Raw genomic sequence first — 17285 nt, 5'->3', positions numbered from 1 at the left:
ACGTTTAGAATTTTCTTCATTTCAATGTGGCGAATGTTCAGCTTGTGATAGGCCGACGAAGATTGTAAAGGTTTCTGGTGTTGTTGCACATCTAGGAACGTAAATGTGTATTTACATTACAGAGTACTGGCATACCTGATTCCGGTCAGTACGAACTAGTACAGGGCTGACAGCGGTGACGGCTATGCAGGTTGTGCCGTCGCCATCACAAACGTCACAAGCATCCTTCACCTTGGCTGTCACACCAGTGGTTCCCCCTAATGGTTAAAAGATTGCAATTAAAATTATTTTAAGCAACAATATTATTTCTGCGTTTTGTACTTGTCATCGGATATGCAGTAGGCAAACCAGTTCTGTTACTGTTTTTCTCACAAAAAAGGGGCATATAAATGAATATTTAAAATTGATTGTCATGTTTGTCAAAATATATATAATGTGCTCACCTGAGCAGACACCATCGCAGTCCAGAGTAGCAGCCCCATCACATACATCGGCGCAATCATAGGAACATTCTGAAAAAATCATTCAAAAATGAATTCACTTTGTAAGATAGTCCGGCTAACTGTGAAGACCATTTCTGGTGTCCCCCGCCATAATATTGCTGGAATATTGCTAAAAACGTTAAACCATACTCACTCACTGTCAAAAAGACAATGTACAATGCACAGGCTTAGCAGAAAAGTATACTAGTTTGTTATAATTATTCTACTGAAATTAGCAAGTTTCGTAAAACACTCATTCTATGGGGTGTGTAATAAGGAGATTACGTCACACACGGAAATGTATTTTTAAAATGTGCAGGTATGTAAGAATTCCTAATGCCAACAACATATTTCTGAACCGAAGATGGTATTAAATACAGACATAAATATATCCACACCGAAATCGATAAATACATGAGTACTTCTGACAATTGAACAAAAGGAAGTGTGAGCCACATAAAAACGCTTTGTTGCAAGCTGCTTTTTGTAATAAAGAAATTAGACTCATAGTTTCAACTTTTAAAATAGCTGTTTTTACAAATGTTGCTGATAAACTACAAAATCCCAGAATACCAAAAAGTATGAAAGACTAATTGCCCAGGTCACGAACGAAAGGCCCATGATACCTCAAACGTGAAAGAAAGAACATATATTTTCTTTCAGCTGTGCATAAATGTCACACAGAGAAAGTTTCTTTCAACTTTATATGTGAAGACTGGAGTGATGAATCACATCAGTATATTCACTCATAAACGAAAACTAAAGGTACCTGTACATGTCACTCCGTTCCCAGTCAACCCAGCATCACAGGTACAACTGTAGCTATCAAGAAGATTGCCACACGTTGCATTCATATGACATGGACTGGAATCACACTCGTTGATATCTGTAAATTTACAAGCATTCAATATTACATCACCGAACATTTATTCCCGAGTGGATGAAGCTTATGCTCATCACGCCAAAGATTCGGGCACGATTTGCCACATAGGTACATTGAGTGAAGCCTCTATGATTGGTTGGTTTGTTGTTTTACGCCACACTCAGCTATATTCCGGCTATATGACGGCGGTCTGTAAATAATCGAGTCTGGGCCAGACAATCCAGTATCGACAACATAAGAATCGATCCACGCAATTGGGATCGATGACATGTTTCAACCAAGTCAGCGAGCCTGACCACCCGGTCCCGTTAGTCGCCTCCTACGACAAACTTAGTTGCCTTTTACGGCAAGCATGGGTTGCTGAAGACCTATTCCACCCCGGATCTTCACGGGTCGAAGCCTCTATGAGATCATGTCACGTTCACAACAAAAGGTTTGAAAATTACTCAGTTCATTCTATGTGAGGCTTAAAACTTATCAACAAACTCTCGAACTTCAGCTCTTCTCTGAAAACGACCCTTTCCACAACTGAGTCACACTTGTTTCCATAAAATTTTAAAAACTTTGCACTTTCAAAAGGCATAAATACCATGGCTTGAAAATATTTGCAACGCTTCATAACGGAAGGCTGAATTTGTATTATCATCTTTGAAGATGGACGGATGAAGAGACGGAAAAACGCATCCATACACATGCAATCAACATGTAGAACTCATGGAAGAATTGTAAAGACTGTAAAGTTTACATAGTTTATCCATAGATATTAATCAATATTACAAACCTTTACATGTCATTCCATTCCCTGTATATCCAGCATTACATGTACAACTGTAGCTGTCAACAAGATTACTACAAGCTGCGTTACTGTCGCATGGATTGGAATCACACTCGTTGATATCTGTGAATGATGACAACCATCAAATATTCCCTCGTAGTTAAATTACAAATACCATAAAAAAATACAGATACTTGTTTTCATCATATACTGAATACATTGTGTATTTTCTGCTGATAACGTATGCTTTTAGATAAAGTTTTATTTAACATAATCACAAATACAACAATAAAATACAATGAAACAATATTAAATGTTACCATTTGTTTGAATCATACATTTAATACGATGTAATGCCCTATATTTGTTACATTCTTGATGTAGCCTTACACTGGGAAACCTAATAACAAAGTGGTACCTTCAGAGAGTTCAAACAAACCAAATTAAAAGTGATAACAAAACATCAAATCTTAAAAAGAATCAAACGGCAACCAAATGAACCCATGCGAGCTTACTACGCTTGAACCATACCCCATTGTTTTTGCCTTTAGAGTTATCTGACCTTTCTCGACTTGTTTGTTGGTTTGCTGTTTCACCCTGTGTATTTCAACATGAAGTTATCATAACGGTCACACCTTATTCTAGTTCCTCATTCATTACAGGATATGTACAGTACTGCTAACACAAGTATAGCTATTTTTAATACCCAAAGTTACTAACTATATTTGTGGCAGATTCAGGTCAATGCAGTATCTATAAGCCATCATTCTTTTATATCCCTATGGATGAAAAGCAAATACAGCAAACCTGTACACGCCATTCCATTCCCTGTATAGCCAGCATTACAGGTACAACTGTAGCTATTCAAGAGATTTCCACAAAGTGCATTAGTGTCGCATGGACTGGAATCACATTCGTTGATATCTGGAAATGTTTGAATGGATTAAACATTAGTTCTTCTAGTCTTTTAGTAAATTTAATTATGAGTGACATACAACATAGGACAAAAAATGTCAAGCATTTGCCTCTTCAATGAAGAGGTACATTTCTGCATCCAAATCTTTAAATTAAACTGCCGAGTTAGATTGGCTTATATTTATTTAAATAACGTTAATTTAGACAATTACGTTCACCCTCAAGCTGTTTGTAGTCCTGCATTGTCAAAAAAAAGTCCTCAAAACAGATTGAGTTTCCTTATTCAGACAAATTTTCAAATAAGAAACAAGGCCTTTTCTATACAAATGTGATCATTTGTATACGTGATCGTTTCCAGGGTACTTTGGAACACCATGGAACACATTCGCCTATAAACATAACTCTTAAATACACCAGTGATAGTTAAGATCGATTAATATCTATCCAAAATAAAAATAACATTATTTCCATTCAAACCTAAGATAACCCGTCTAAGGCCCGTCACATATACCTCTTATACCGCTTATACCAGTCTGAGGTTAATAAAGTTCAGTGAAGTGAATGTGCTTGACGTGCTTATCATACATTCAGAATCGTAAAATGAACATGATTTATGAACAGGCTTTCTTAAGATTATGAAACTGGTTTTTTCCACTTTTATTATTTTGATGTTTCTCCCCCATCTAATAATCAGTGAATGTCAAAATCAAGTTCTCATATGTGTCATACTCTTTTCTAGTTCCACATTCATCATAGAATATGTACAGTATTGCAAACACACATCTAAACACATTTTATAACCTGGCATTACTAACTATACTTGTGACAGGCACAGCTGAGACGTATTTTTAGTCATCATGTCTTTTATCCCTTTGGATGAAAAACAAAAACAACAAACCTGTACACGTCATTCCATTCCCTGTATAGCCAGCGTTACAAGTACAACTGTAACTATCAAGGAGATTTCCACAAAGTGCGTTTGCGTCGCATGGACTGGAATCACACTCGTTGATATCTGGAAATGTTTAACAGAAGTAAAACCTATAAAATATGCTACAAAATATAAATAAAACGCATTGGCTATTTAATTACAAAGGTACATTTCTCCATACAAATCTTTAAAATATACTGATCAGTTAAATAGGCTTATATTTATTTAAAAAACAACGTGTTTTTGAACAATTAATTTCATCTTAAAGCTACTTGTATTCCAGCATTGTCAAAAAAGTCCTCAAAACAGATGGAACTTCCTTATTCAAACAATCAAATTTCAATAAGGAACAAAGCCCTTTTTATTAAAATGTGATCATTTGTACACGTGATCGTACACGAAGTTTTTTGGAACACCATCGAACAGCCTCTCCTTTGCTTCTTCCATAGAAAATAAACACATTCGCCTTTAAACATAATTCTTAAATACACAAGTGACAGATAAGATCGATTAATATCTATCTAAAATGAAAAATAACATTATTTCCATTCAAACCTAAGGCCCATCGCATTAAAATGTTATCAATTGTATTTGAACATGTATATTCGTTCGGAAAGCAAATAAATTGTGGAACCTTATTTGGTTCAGTGCACATTGTGCCCATTAAGAGTGATCCTTCATTATAGTGACTATATTGTCTCTGTTTGTTCGCAGGATATAATCTTATTGTAACCATTACAATACTTTCAACCTATGATACTCAGTGTATTTTCTAGCTTATCTACATTAAGTTTACAATGTAAGCTCCTCTGCCATGAGTGTGTAGGGAACGGGGCATTTTTTATGTAAATGGTAAAGAAATACAACGAACCTGTACATGTTATTCCATTCCCTGTATATCCGGCATTACAGGTACAACTATAGCTATCAACTAGATCACCACAAAGTGCGTTACTGTCGCATGGACTGGAATCACACTCGTTGATATCTGCAAATGATGACAACAATTGCAGATTCACTTCTCTCCTGCTATTGTAAATGTAATCACAAATAACACAATAAAACGTCATCCTTGATACCAATAAATGTTTCCATCTGACATTTGATACAATGTCATGCTTTTTATTAGCTAAGCCCCAGTAGTAGCCTTGCACCTATGAGGCTTATACCACAGTGGTAACTTCAGAAAGTTAACAAAAGAAAAATACTTTCAATGGCATCAAATCTTTAAAAGAAACAAACGGCAACAAAATGAGAGCTGACTACGCTTGACCCAAACCACATTGTTTTTGCATTAAGACTAACCAGGCCTTGCCTTGATACTTACATGAGCTTATTACACATTCAGAATTATACAATAGACTTTCCTTCAAGCAGAGGATTTCTTATGTAAATAGTTCTTGTTACTTTTATTAGTTTCATGTTTTTTCCCCACCTTATAATTAGTGTATGTCAATATTCCTAACAGAATATGCACAGGATTGCAAATACACATCTAATCACATTTTTATTATCTGATGTTACAAACTATATTTGTGACAGGTACCGGTCTGTGCACAATTCATTAGGCATCGTTCCTTTATCCCTATGTATGATGCACAATACAACGAACCTGTACACGTCATTCCATTCCCTGTATAGCCAGCATTGCAGGTACAGCTGAAACTATCGAGGAGATTTCCACAAGCTGCATTAGTGTCGCATGGACTGGAATTACACTCGTTGATATCTGGAAATGTATAAATATTAAATATTAGACCTTATTCTCCCTTAGTGTCATAAAACATAGAACAAAATACAACTATCACGGAGTTGTTTCGCCAATGCAAATGTACATATCTCCAAACAAATCTTTAAACTACACGCACGAGTTAAACTGACTTTCAATTATTTAAACAACAACGTGTTATATGACAATGAATTACACTCTCAATTTGCACTTATTCCAGTATTGTCACGAAAGTCGGAAAGCAGATGGAATTTTCTTATTCAGACAATGAAATTTTTAAATGAGAAAAAAAGGATCTTTATATTTTAAAAAAGAGATCATTTGTATATGTGTTAGTTTCCTTTGTTTCTTCAATGGCAAATGTACATTTGACAGGTAAGATCCTTTTTAATAACAATGTGATGTAGGAAAACAATTTGTTATCACACAAGTTAAGATGATCCCTGTCCTGTTCCAAAAGGAGGGAATTTCTTCACTAAACACATTCAATTTTTATTAAAACCTAAGGCCTGTATCATAAAAAAACGTTATCAATTGTATTTTAACATACATGTATATATACATCATATAATTTGTGAATCGTAATTTGATACACTGCACATTGCGCCCATAAATAGTATGCATTCAAAGTAGTCACTATATTGGTTCTGCTATTACCCAGCACATAATCGTAAAGAACACCATCCTTCCCACGTGTGATACTCGGAGTATTTGCTAACATGTTTACATTAAATGTACAAAACTTATTTCCTTTGCCATGTGTTTACTGTGAATCTTTTATAGTACTGTATGCCTAAATATGTGTATATATCTAAACTAACACTTCAAGTACATACACACGAAAGTCTATTTTTCCTACATCATCACCCTGAGAACATGTATTCACGTGGAGTAAAAGCGTAACGCCTGAGGCCCGGGTTCGATTCTCCACATGGGTACAATATATGAAGCCTGTGTGAGATCGTGTAAAGACCACAACCAATGATTTGACTGTTATGCAATCTCTTCTATGTGAGGCTAAGAACACAATCAATCAGTTAATGTGTTCGCTCGTCATGCCTCTATGAAATCATGTAATGTTCAAAAACACAGAAAAGTTAACTTTTATGCAATTCATTCTACGTGAGACTTAGAACCTATCAACCAACCCTGCTACTTAACTATTTTTCAGTTCCTCTCTGAAAGCGCCCAATGAGACTGAGTCGCACTTGTTTACATAAAATGTCAAACACATTCAAATTTCAAAGGGCATAAGTTGCACAAACGAAGCACTTCTTCTTGTTTTATATGCTTCACTTTTTAAAGGACTTCTGAATTCGCATTATTCTGCTTTGAAAATGACACAGACGCTCAGATGGGAAAAAAACATCCAAGGCAATCTATATTTAGAACTCATGGAAGAATTGTTAAGAAAGAAAGAAATATAACAACCTGTACACGTCATTCCATTCCCTGTATATCCAGAATTGCAGGTACAACTGAAGCTATCAACAAGATTTCCACAAGCTGCGTTCGTGTCGCATGGACTGGAATCACACTCGTCGATATCTGCAAATGTTTAAAAAAATTCTACACCTTTAGTACATTCAGTTGCGAGTGCCATAAAATATAGTACAAAACACAACTATCACGCAGTTGTTTCTCCAATGCAAATCCTCATTTCTACATTTAGTTCTCATTGCCATGACAAATAAGGACAACATGAAAGGATACCTAATCCGTTGATATCTATAAATGATTACAACCATCGAACATACCTTCCTCTACATGATGCATTTAACACATCCTTGTAGTACACTTGGACTTAGGAAATATCATTGATTCATTTTCAGTTGAGAATTTAATTTCACTTTGTGTGAGTTCACTGGAGTATGAACCTTCATAGAGTGAGGGCCAAACTGTATGAACGTCGGAGCACTGCATCGGACTCGCACAAATGCTTTTGCATGAGTTTGAGGCGGGTGACGCCGGTTGGGCAGAATATAATCACCTTTTCGCGAACAACTAGTATCATCACTATTTGATTAAAAAATAAATGCTTATTGTTTGTCGAAATCAAACAAATCTTATGATTGCAGAAAGGATTTTGTTGAACACATCAAAAGGCAGGTCAAACGTTTACCTGAAACAAACACGGGAACACATGATACAAGTCAAAATGGGGTATTGCATCGGACTTTATTTTTGTCACTGATCAGTCAAATTTGACCCCTTTGGTCATCAATCCTTTATTCCTTTGGATGAAACATAAATTTAACAAACCTGTACACGTCATTCCATTCCCTGTATATCCAGCATTACAGGTACAACTGTAACTATCAAGGAGATTTCCACAAAGTGCGTTAGTGTCGCATGGATTGGAATCACACTCGTTGATCTCTAAAAATGTTTTTAACAGATCAATATTAGCCCCTATAATCCTTTAGTCCATTTAGTTATGGATGCCATAAAACATAGTACAAAAAAGTCTATCACGCTTTTGTTCCTTCAATGCAAATGTTCATCTCTCCAAACAAATCTTTAAAATAAATCGAGAAGTTTGATTGACTGCTATTTAACTAACGTGTTATTAGACTATTAATTACACTTTCAATTTGCTTCAATTCAAGTATTGTTGTGAAAGTCGGAAAGCAGGTCGAATTCCCTTATTCAGACATCAAAATAGATCATTTGTATATGTGTTAGTTATCGAAATATATTGGAAAAAACATGGAACAGCCTCTCCTTTGTCTCTTCAATAGCAAATTACACTATCACTTTTGGACATAATTCTTAAATACACAACTGACAGATGAGATCGATTGATATCTTTTTCAATTAACGCTACGTGACACATGTTTAGATGATACCAGTCCTGTTCCAATAGTAGGGAGTCTGTTGGAATTACTTCACTAGATCCATTCAATTTTTATCAAAACCTAAGACCTCTCTCATTAAAATGTTTTTTCTTGCGTCTTATTGTATATTCGTTCGGATAGCAAACAATTTGTCAACCTGATTTGGTGCAAGGCACATTGTGCCCATCAATAATTATCATATAGTGACGATAATAGTTATATTATTTTATGTAGGAAACAATCTGATTGTAAGCATCATCATACCTTCCACGTGTGAGACTCGGTGTATTTTCTAACAAAAACACATTAAATTTACAATGCTTACTCCTGTGTCATGTGTACAGAAAATGGGGCATGATTCACCATTCATCTTTTACACTGATATTTGTCTAAATAAGGGAATATATAAACAAAACACCTGACATACCTACACACGAAAGTCCATTAAGCCCCTATAGATGATAAATAAATACAACAAACCTGTACATGTCATGCCATTCCCTGTATATCCCGGATTGCAGGTACAACTGTAGCTACCAATATCATTACCACAAGCTGCGTTACTGTCGCATGGACTGGCATCACACTCGTTGATATCTGTAAATGTTTAAAAGAACTAAAGGTTACCTCTTCTCCTTTTTCAGTACATTTAGCTCTCACTGCCTTCAAAACAACACGAACAACATGAAACAATTGGTGAAGCCATGTCATGTTCACAATTAAAAAGTCCTTTTGTATTTTTATTGATCCTCGAGTTGAAGAGTAATACAGTATTCCGTCAAGATGTCACATTTAAACTAAACACGTTGCAACACAACATCAGTCTCAAACATAGCATGTATCAACAAAGAGCTAAGAAACAAATGCAAAGAATAAAAGTGACCAAGTTATTTTACTCATCTTTTTTCATAGCAATACATTTTGCGATTGAATATATGTTTTTAAGTAGTTTTTAATGTATATCTATTTTTGGTTTGATTCCTTTAATTCCACATACATGAATATGCCCTTTTCCAAATAAAAGTATAGGATTTATTAAAGTATTGAAATACCAGAACCAAGCTAATAAGACATCTTGTCATCTAATTATTTTTTAAATAATTATTAAGCCAAAGTTCCAGATCATTAAAAGTTTTGATAGTTTTCCTACATGCCCAAAAGACATGGCTGATGTCTTCATTGACAACATCACAAACTTTAAGTATATATTCATTTGATATTAATTTATGAAAGGGGAAAGCACCTTTGACAGGTTTTATCAGATCACTTCAGGAACTGTTTATATACAAATTCTTTAAATTAATATTTCTACTTTTCTTGACTGTTGCTTTCCATGAGTCTGGTACATTGAAAATTAAATATCTATGGTCTAATGTTATGCCTTTTATCGGATAGTTTCAGTTCTCCAAATGACATAAATCCGTTTTTAATGCATATATATCTTTAATTGAGTAAATTCCATGACTAGCCCATTGTTTTCTGTAGTATGTTGCTTTTTAAAGTTGTGATTTTCTACAGTTTGCATAGCAATCTATCTATATCTTCTGGCATTCCTTTTGTATCAACTAACCAGGGTTCACTTAAGTTTGGATTAAATATTATCTTCTAATCTTTTCCCAATTATTTATTGTGACATGTCATGTTCACTTTTACGCAATTCATTCTATGTGAGGCTCGGAACTCTTCAATAAACCCTCGTACTAAACTAGTTTTAAGTTCTTCTCTGAAAACGACCCCATTAAAAACTACTGTCACGCAGATTTTCATAAAATGTCATAAACATTTCAATTGTATAAGTAATAAAATCACAAACGACGCAATTCAACACTGCATAATTTATGTCTGCAACGTTTCTGAAAGGTGTGCAGAATTCGTATTATCCTGCTTTGATAATGACACAGACGGGTGGGTCAACAGAAGGCAAAACGCATCCATACACAAGGCAATCAACATTTCGAAGTCATGGAAGAATAATTATTGTAAAGACGGTACACTTTACATGTTTTTTTTCATCATGGATATAATTAAATAGGACAAACCTGTACACGTCATTCCATTCCCTGTATATCCAGCATTACAGGTACAACTGTAGCTGTCAACAAGATTACTACAAGCCGCGTTACTGTCGCATGGATTGGAATCACACTCGTTGATATCTGCAAATGACGACAGAATTAAAACCTATAAAATATACTACAAAATAAAAATAAAACGCAATTGCTATTTAAATGCAGAGGAAATGATGACAACAATCGAAGGTTCCCTTCTCTCCTGCTGTTGTAAATGTAATCACAAATAACACACAATAACACAATAAAAATCTTCCTTGTTACCAATAAATGTTTGCATCAGACATTTGATACAATGTCATGCTTTGTATTAGCTAAGCCCCAGTAGTAGCCTTGCACTTATAAGGCTTAAAACAAAGTGGTAACTTCAGAAAGTTAACAAAGAAAAATACTTTCAATAGCATCAAATCTTAAAAAGAATCAAGGTTACAAAATGAGTCAATGAGAGCTGACTACATTTCACCCAAACCACATTGTTTTTGTATAAAGACTAACCTGGGTTTACATTGATACTTACATGAGCTTATTACACATTCAGAATTGTACAATAGATTTTGCTTCAAGCAGAGGATTTCTTATGTAAATAGTTCTTGTTACTTTTATTAATTTCATGTTTTTCCCCCACCTTATAATTAGTGTATGTCAACATTCCCAACAGAATATGCACAGGATTGCAAATACACATCTAAACACATTTTTATTACCTGATGTTACAAACTATCTTTTATGAGAGGTACAGGTGTGTGCAGAATTTATTAGGCATCGTCCCTTTATCCATATGTATGATGCACAATACAACGAACCTGTACACGTCATTCCATTCCCTGTATAGCCAGCATTGCAGGTACAGCTGAAACTATCGAGGAGATTTCCACAAGCTGCATTAGTGTCGCATGGACTGGAATTACACTCGTTGATATCTGGAAATGTATAAATATTAAATATTAGACCTTATTCTCCCTTAGTGTCACAAAATATGAACAAAATACAACTATCACGGAGTTGTTTCTCCAATGCAAATGCACATATCACCAAACAAATCTTTTAACTACACGCACGAGTTACACTGACTTTCAATTATTTAAACAACAACGTGTTATATGACAATGAATTACACTTTCAATTTGCACTTATTCCAGTATTGTCACGAAAGTCGGAAAGCAGATGGAATTTTCTTATTCAGACAATGAAATTTTAAATAAGAAAAAAAAGAATCTTTTTATCTTAAAAAAGAGATCATTTGTAAACGGATATTTTTCCTACATCATCACCCTGAGAACATGTATTCGCGTGGAGTTAAAGTGTCACGCCTGAGGCCCGGGTTCGATTCTCCACATGGGTACAATATATGAAGCCTGTGTGAGATGGTGTAAAGACCACAACCAATTATTTGACTGTTATGCAATCTCTTCTATGTGAGGCTAAGAACACAATCAATCAGTTAATGTGTTCGCTCGTCATGCCTAAGACCTCTATGAAATCATGTAATGTTCAAAAACAAAAAAAGTTAACTTTTATGCAATTCATTCTACGTGAGACTTAGAACCTATCAACCAACCCTGGTACTTAACTATTTTTCAGTTCCTCTCTGAAAGCGCCCCATGAGCTGAGTCGCACTTGTTTACATAAAATGTCAAACACATTTAAATTTCAAAGGGCATATGTTGCACAAACGAAGCACTTCTTCTTAATTTATATGCTTCACTTTTTAAAGGACTTCTGAATTCGAATTATTCTGCTTTGAAAATGACACAGAGGCTCAGATGGGAAAAAACATCCAAGGCAATCTATATTTAGAACTAGAATTGTTAAGAAAGAAAGAAATATAACAACCTGTACACGTTATTCCATTCCCTGTATATCCAGAATTGCAGGTACAACTGAAGCTATCAACAAGATTTCCACAAGCTGCGTTCGTGTCGCATGGACTGGAATCACACTCGTCAATATCTGCAAATGTTTAAAAGAATTCTACACCTTTAGTACATTCAGTTGCGAGTGCCATAAAATATAGTACAAAACACAACTATCACGCAGTTGTTTCTCCAATGCAAATCCTCATTTCTACATTTAGTTCTCATTGCCATGAAAAATATGGACAACATGAAAGGATACCTCATGCGTTGATTTCTATAAATGATGACAACCATCGAACATACCTTCCTCTACATGATGCATTTAACACATCCTTGTAGTACACTTGCACTTACGAAATATCATTGATTCATTTTCAGTTGAGAATTTGCTTTCACTTTGTGTGAGTTCACTGGAGTATGAACCTTCATAGAGTGAGGGCCAAACTGTATGAGCGTCGGAGCACTGCATCGGACTCGCACAAATGCTTTTGTATGAGTTTGAGGCGGGTGACGCCGGTTGGGCAGAATATAATCACCTTTTCGCGAACAACTAGTATCATCACTATTTGATTCAAAAATAAATGCTTATTGTTTGTCGAAATCAAACAAATCTTATGATTGCAGAAAGGATTTTGTTGAACACATCAAAAGGCAGGTCAAACGTTTACCTGAAACAAACACGGGAACACATGATACAAGTCAAAATGGGGTATTGCATCGGACTTTATTTCTGTCACTGATCAGTCAAATTTGACCTCGTTGGTCATCATTCCTTTATTCCTTTGGATGAAACATAAATTTAACAAACCTGTACACGTCATTCCATTCCCTGTATATCCAGCATTACAGGTACAACTGTAGCTGTCAACAAGATTACTACAAGCCGCGTTACTGTCGCATGGATTGGCATCACACTCGTTGATATCTGCAAATGACGACAGAATTAAAACCTATAAAATATACTACAAAATAAAAATAAAACGCAATTGCTATTTAAATGCAGAGGAAATGATGACAACAATCGAAGGTTCCCTTCTCTCCTGCTGTTGTAAATGTAATCACAAATAACACACAATAACACAATAAAAATCTTCCTTGTTACCAATAAATGTTTGCATCAGACATTTGATACAATGTCATGCTTTGTATTAGCTAAGCCCCTGTAGTAGCCTTGCACTTATAAGGCTTAAAACAAAGTGGTAACTTCAGAAAGATAAAAAGAAAAATACTTTCAATAGCATCAAATCTTAAAAAGAATTAAGGTTACAAAATGAGTCAATGAGAGCTGACTATACTTGACCCAAACCACATTGTTTTAGTATAAAGACTAACCTGGGTTTACCTTGATACTTACATGAGCTTATTACACATTCAGAATTGTACAATAGATTTTGCTTCAAGCAGAGGATTTCTTATGTAAATAGTTCTTGTTACTTTTATTAGTTTCATGTTTTTTCCCCACCTTATAATTAGTGTATGTCAACATTCCTAACAGAATATGCACAGGATTGCAAATACACATCTAAACACATTTTTATTACCTGATGTTACAAACTATCTTTTATGAGAGGTACAGGTGTGTGCAGAATCTATTAGGCATCGTCCCTTTATCCATATGTATGATGCACAATACAACGAACCTGTACACGTCATTCCATTCCCTGTATAGCCAGCATTGCAGGTACAGCTGAAACTATCGAGGAGATTTCCACAAGCTGCATTAGTGTCGCATGGACTGGAATTACACTCGTTGATATCTGGAAATGTATAAATATTAAATATTAGACCTTATTCTCCCTTAGTGTCATAAAACATAGAACAAAATACAACTATCACGCAGTTGTATCTCTAATGCAAATGTACATATCGCCAAACAAATCTTTTAACTACACGCACGAGTTAAACTGACTTTCAATTATTTAAACAACAACGTGTTATATGACAATGAATTACACTTTCAATTTGCACTTATTCCAGTATTGTCACGAAAGTCGGAAAGCAGATTGAATTTTCTTATTCAGACAATGAAATTTTAAATGAGAAAAAAGGATCTTTATAATTTAAAAAAGAGATCATTTGTATACGTGTTAGTTTTCGAAGTATATTGGAAAAACTTGGAACAACCTCTCCTTTGTTTCTTTAATGGCAAATGTACATTTGACAGGTAAGATCCTTTTTAACAACAACGTGATGTAGGAAAACAATTTGTTATCACACAAGTTAAGATGATCCCTGTCCTGTTCCAAAAGGAGGGAATTTCTTCACTAAACACATTCAATTTTTATTAAAACCTAAGGCCTGTATCATAAAAACGTTATCAATTGTATTTTAACATACATGTATATATACATCATATAATTTGTGAATCGTAATTTGATACACTGCACATTGCGCCACATAAATAGTAAGCATATAAAGTAGTCACTATATTGGTTCTGCTATTACCCAGCACATAATCTTAAAGAACACCATACTTTCCACGTGTGATACTCGGAGTATTTGCTAACATGTTTACATTAAATGTACAAAGCTTATTTCCTTTGCCATGTGTTTACTGTGAATAGGGTACAATGTACCAAAAATCTTTTATAGTACTGTATGCCTAAATATGTGTATATATCTAAACTAACACTTCAAGTACATACACACGAAAGTCTATTTTTCCTACATCATCACCCTGAGAAAATGTATTCGCGTGGAGTAAAAGCGTCACGCCTGAGGCCCGGGCTCGATTCTCCACATGGGTACAATATATGAAGCCTGTGTGAGATGGTGTAAAGACCACAACCAATTATTTGACTGTTATGCAATCTCTTCTATGTGAGGCTTAGAACACAATCAATCAGTTAATGTGTTCGCTCGTCATGCCTAAGGCCTCTATGAAATCATGTAATGTTCAAAAACAAAAAAAGTTAACTTTTATGCAATTCATTCTACGTGAGACTTAGAACCTATCAACCAACCCTGGTGCTTAACTATTTTTCTGTTTCTCTCTGAAAGCGCCCCATGAGCTGAGTCGCACTTGTTTACATAAAATGTCAAACACATTTAAATTTCAAAGGGCATATGTTGCACAAACGAAGCAATTCTTCTTGATTTATATGCTTCACTTTTTAAAGGACTGCTGAATTCGTATTATTCTGCTTTGAAAATGACACAGACGCTCAGATGGGAAAAAACATCCATGGCAATCTATATTTAGAACTAGAATTGTTAAGAAAGAAAGAAATATAACAACCTGTACACGTCATTCCATTCCCTGTATATCCAGAATTGCAGGTACAACTGAAGCTATCAACAAGATTTCCACAAGCTGCGTTCGTGTCGCATGGACTGGAATCACACTCGTCGATATCTGCAAAAGTTTAAAAGAATTCTACACCTTTAGTACATTCAGTTGCGAGTGCCATAAAATATAGTACAAAACACAACTATCACGCAGTTGTTTCTCCAATGCAAATCCTCATTTCTACATTTAGTTCTCATTGCCATGAACAATATGGACAACATGAAAGGATACCTCATGCGTTGATATCTATAAATGATGACAACCATCGAACATACCTTCCTCTACATGATGCATTTAACACATCCTTGTAGTACACTTGGACTTACGAAATATCATTGATTCATTTTCAGTTGAGAATTTACTTTCACTTTGTGTGAGTTCACTGGAGTATGAACCTTCATAGGTTGAGGGTCAAACTGTATGAACGTCGGAGCACTGCATCGGACTCGCACAAATGCTTTTGTATGAGTTTGAGGCGGGTGACGCCGGTTGGGCAGAATATAATCACCTTTTCGCGAACAGCTAGTATCATCACTATTTGATCCAAAAATAATGCTTATTGTTTGTCGAAATCAAACAAATCTTATGATTGCAGAAAGGATTTTGTTGAACACATCAAAAGGCAGGTCAAACGTTTACCTGAAACAAACACGGGAACACATGATACAAGTCAAAATGGGGTATTGCATCGGACTTTATTTCTGTCACTGATCAGTCAAATTTGACCTATTTGGTCATCATTCCTTTATTCCTTTGGATGAAACATAAATTTAACAAACCTGTACACGTCATTCCATTCCCTGTATATCCAGCATTACAGGTACAACTGTAACTATCAAGGAGATTTCCACAAAGTGCGTTAGTGTCGCATGGACTGGATTCACACTCGTTGATCTCTAAAAATGTTTTTAACAGATCAATATTAGCCCCTATACTCCTTTAGTACATTTAGTTATGGATGCCATAAAACATAGTACAAAAAAGTCTATCACGCTTTTGTTCCTTCAATGCAAATGTTCATCTCTCCAAACAAATCTTTAAAATGTACAGAGAAGTTTGATTGACTGCTATTTAACTAACGTGTTATTAGACTATTAATTACACTTTCAATTTGCTTCAATTCAAGTATTGTTGTGAAAGTCGGAAAGCAGGTCGAATTCCCTTATTCAGACATCAAAATAGATCATTTGTATATGTGTTAGTTATCGAAATATATTGGAAAAAACATGGAACAGCCTCTCCTTTGTCTCTTCAATAGCAAATTACACTATCACTTTTGGACATAATTCTTAAATACACAACTGACAGATGAGATCGATTGATATCTTTTTCAATTAACGCTACGTGACACATGTTTAGATGATACCAGTCCTGTTCCAATAGTAGGGAGTCTGTTGGAATTACTTCACTAGATCCATTCAATTTTTATCAAAACCTAAGACCTCTCTCATTAAAATGTTTTTTCTTGCGTCTTATTGTATATTCGTTCGGATAGCAAACAATTTGTCAACCTGATTTG

At 35.0% G+C, this 17285-nt stretch overlaps 1 protein-coding gene across 1 annotated transcript in view; it reads right to left on the bottom strand.

Annotated features, from left to right (window-relative positions):
* Positions 1–17285, bottom strand: part of LOC139466644 (uncharacterized) — a 141961-nt gene that overhangs the window by 26861 nt on the left and 97815 nt on the right. The window contains exons 73-90 of the mRNA XM_071248228.1: positions 16546–16662; positions 15716–15832; positions 14118–14234; positions 13286–13402; positions 12455–12571; positions 11425–11541; positions 10592–10708; positions 9033–9149; positions 7978–8094; positions 7147–7263; positions 5599–5715; positions 4858–4974; positions 3954–4070; positions 2948–3064; positions 2147–2263; positions 1252–1368; positions 444–512; positions 136–257 (exon numbers count right to left, since the gene is read on the bottom strand). Of these exons, the coding sequence (XP_071104329.1) occupies positions 136–257; positions 444–512; positions 1252–1368; positions 2147–2263; positions 2948–3064; positions 3954–4070; positions 4858–4974; positions 5599–5715; positions 7147–7263; positions 7978–8094; positions 9033–9149; positions 10592–10708; positions 11425–11541; positions 12455–12571; positions 13286–13402; positions 14118–14234; positions 15716–15832; positions 16546–16662 (2063 nt within the window). The remainder of the gene's footprint in view (positions 1–135; positions 258–443; positions 513–1251; positions 1369–2146; positions 2264–2947; positions 3065–3953; positions 4071–4857; positions 4975–5598; positions 5716–7146; positions 7264–7977; positions 8095–9032; positions 9150–10591; positions 10709–11424; positions 11542–12454; positions 12572–13285; positions 13403–14117; positions 14235–15715; positions 15833–16545; positions 16663–17285) is intronic.

This window comes from Haliotis cracherodii, unplaced genomic scaffold (assembly GCF_022045235.1).
Source record: "Haliotis cracherodii isolate W230 unplaced genomic scaffold, xgHalCrac1.p SCAF_19, whole genome shotgun sequence".
NCBI lineage: Eukaryota > Metazoa > Mollusca > Gastropoda > Lepetellida > Haliotidae > Haliotis > Haliotis cracherodii.
The sequence above is the reverse complement of the archived record's forward strand: the minus strand, read 5'-3'. Positions and strand labels throughout refer to the sequence as shown.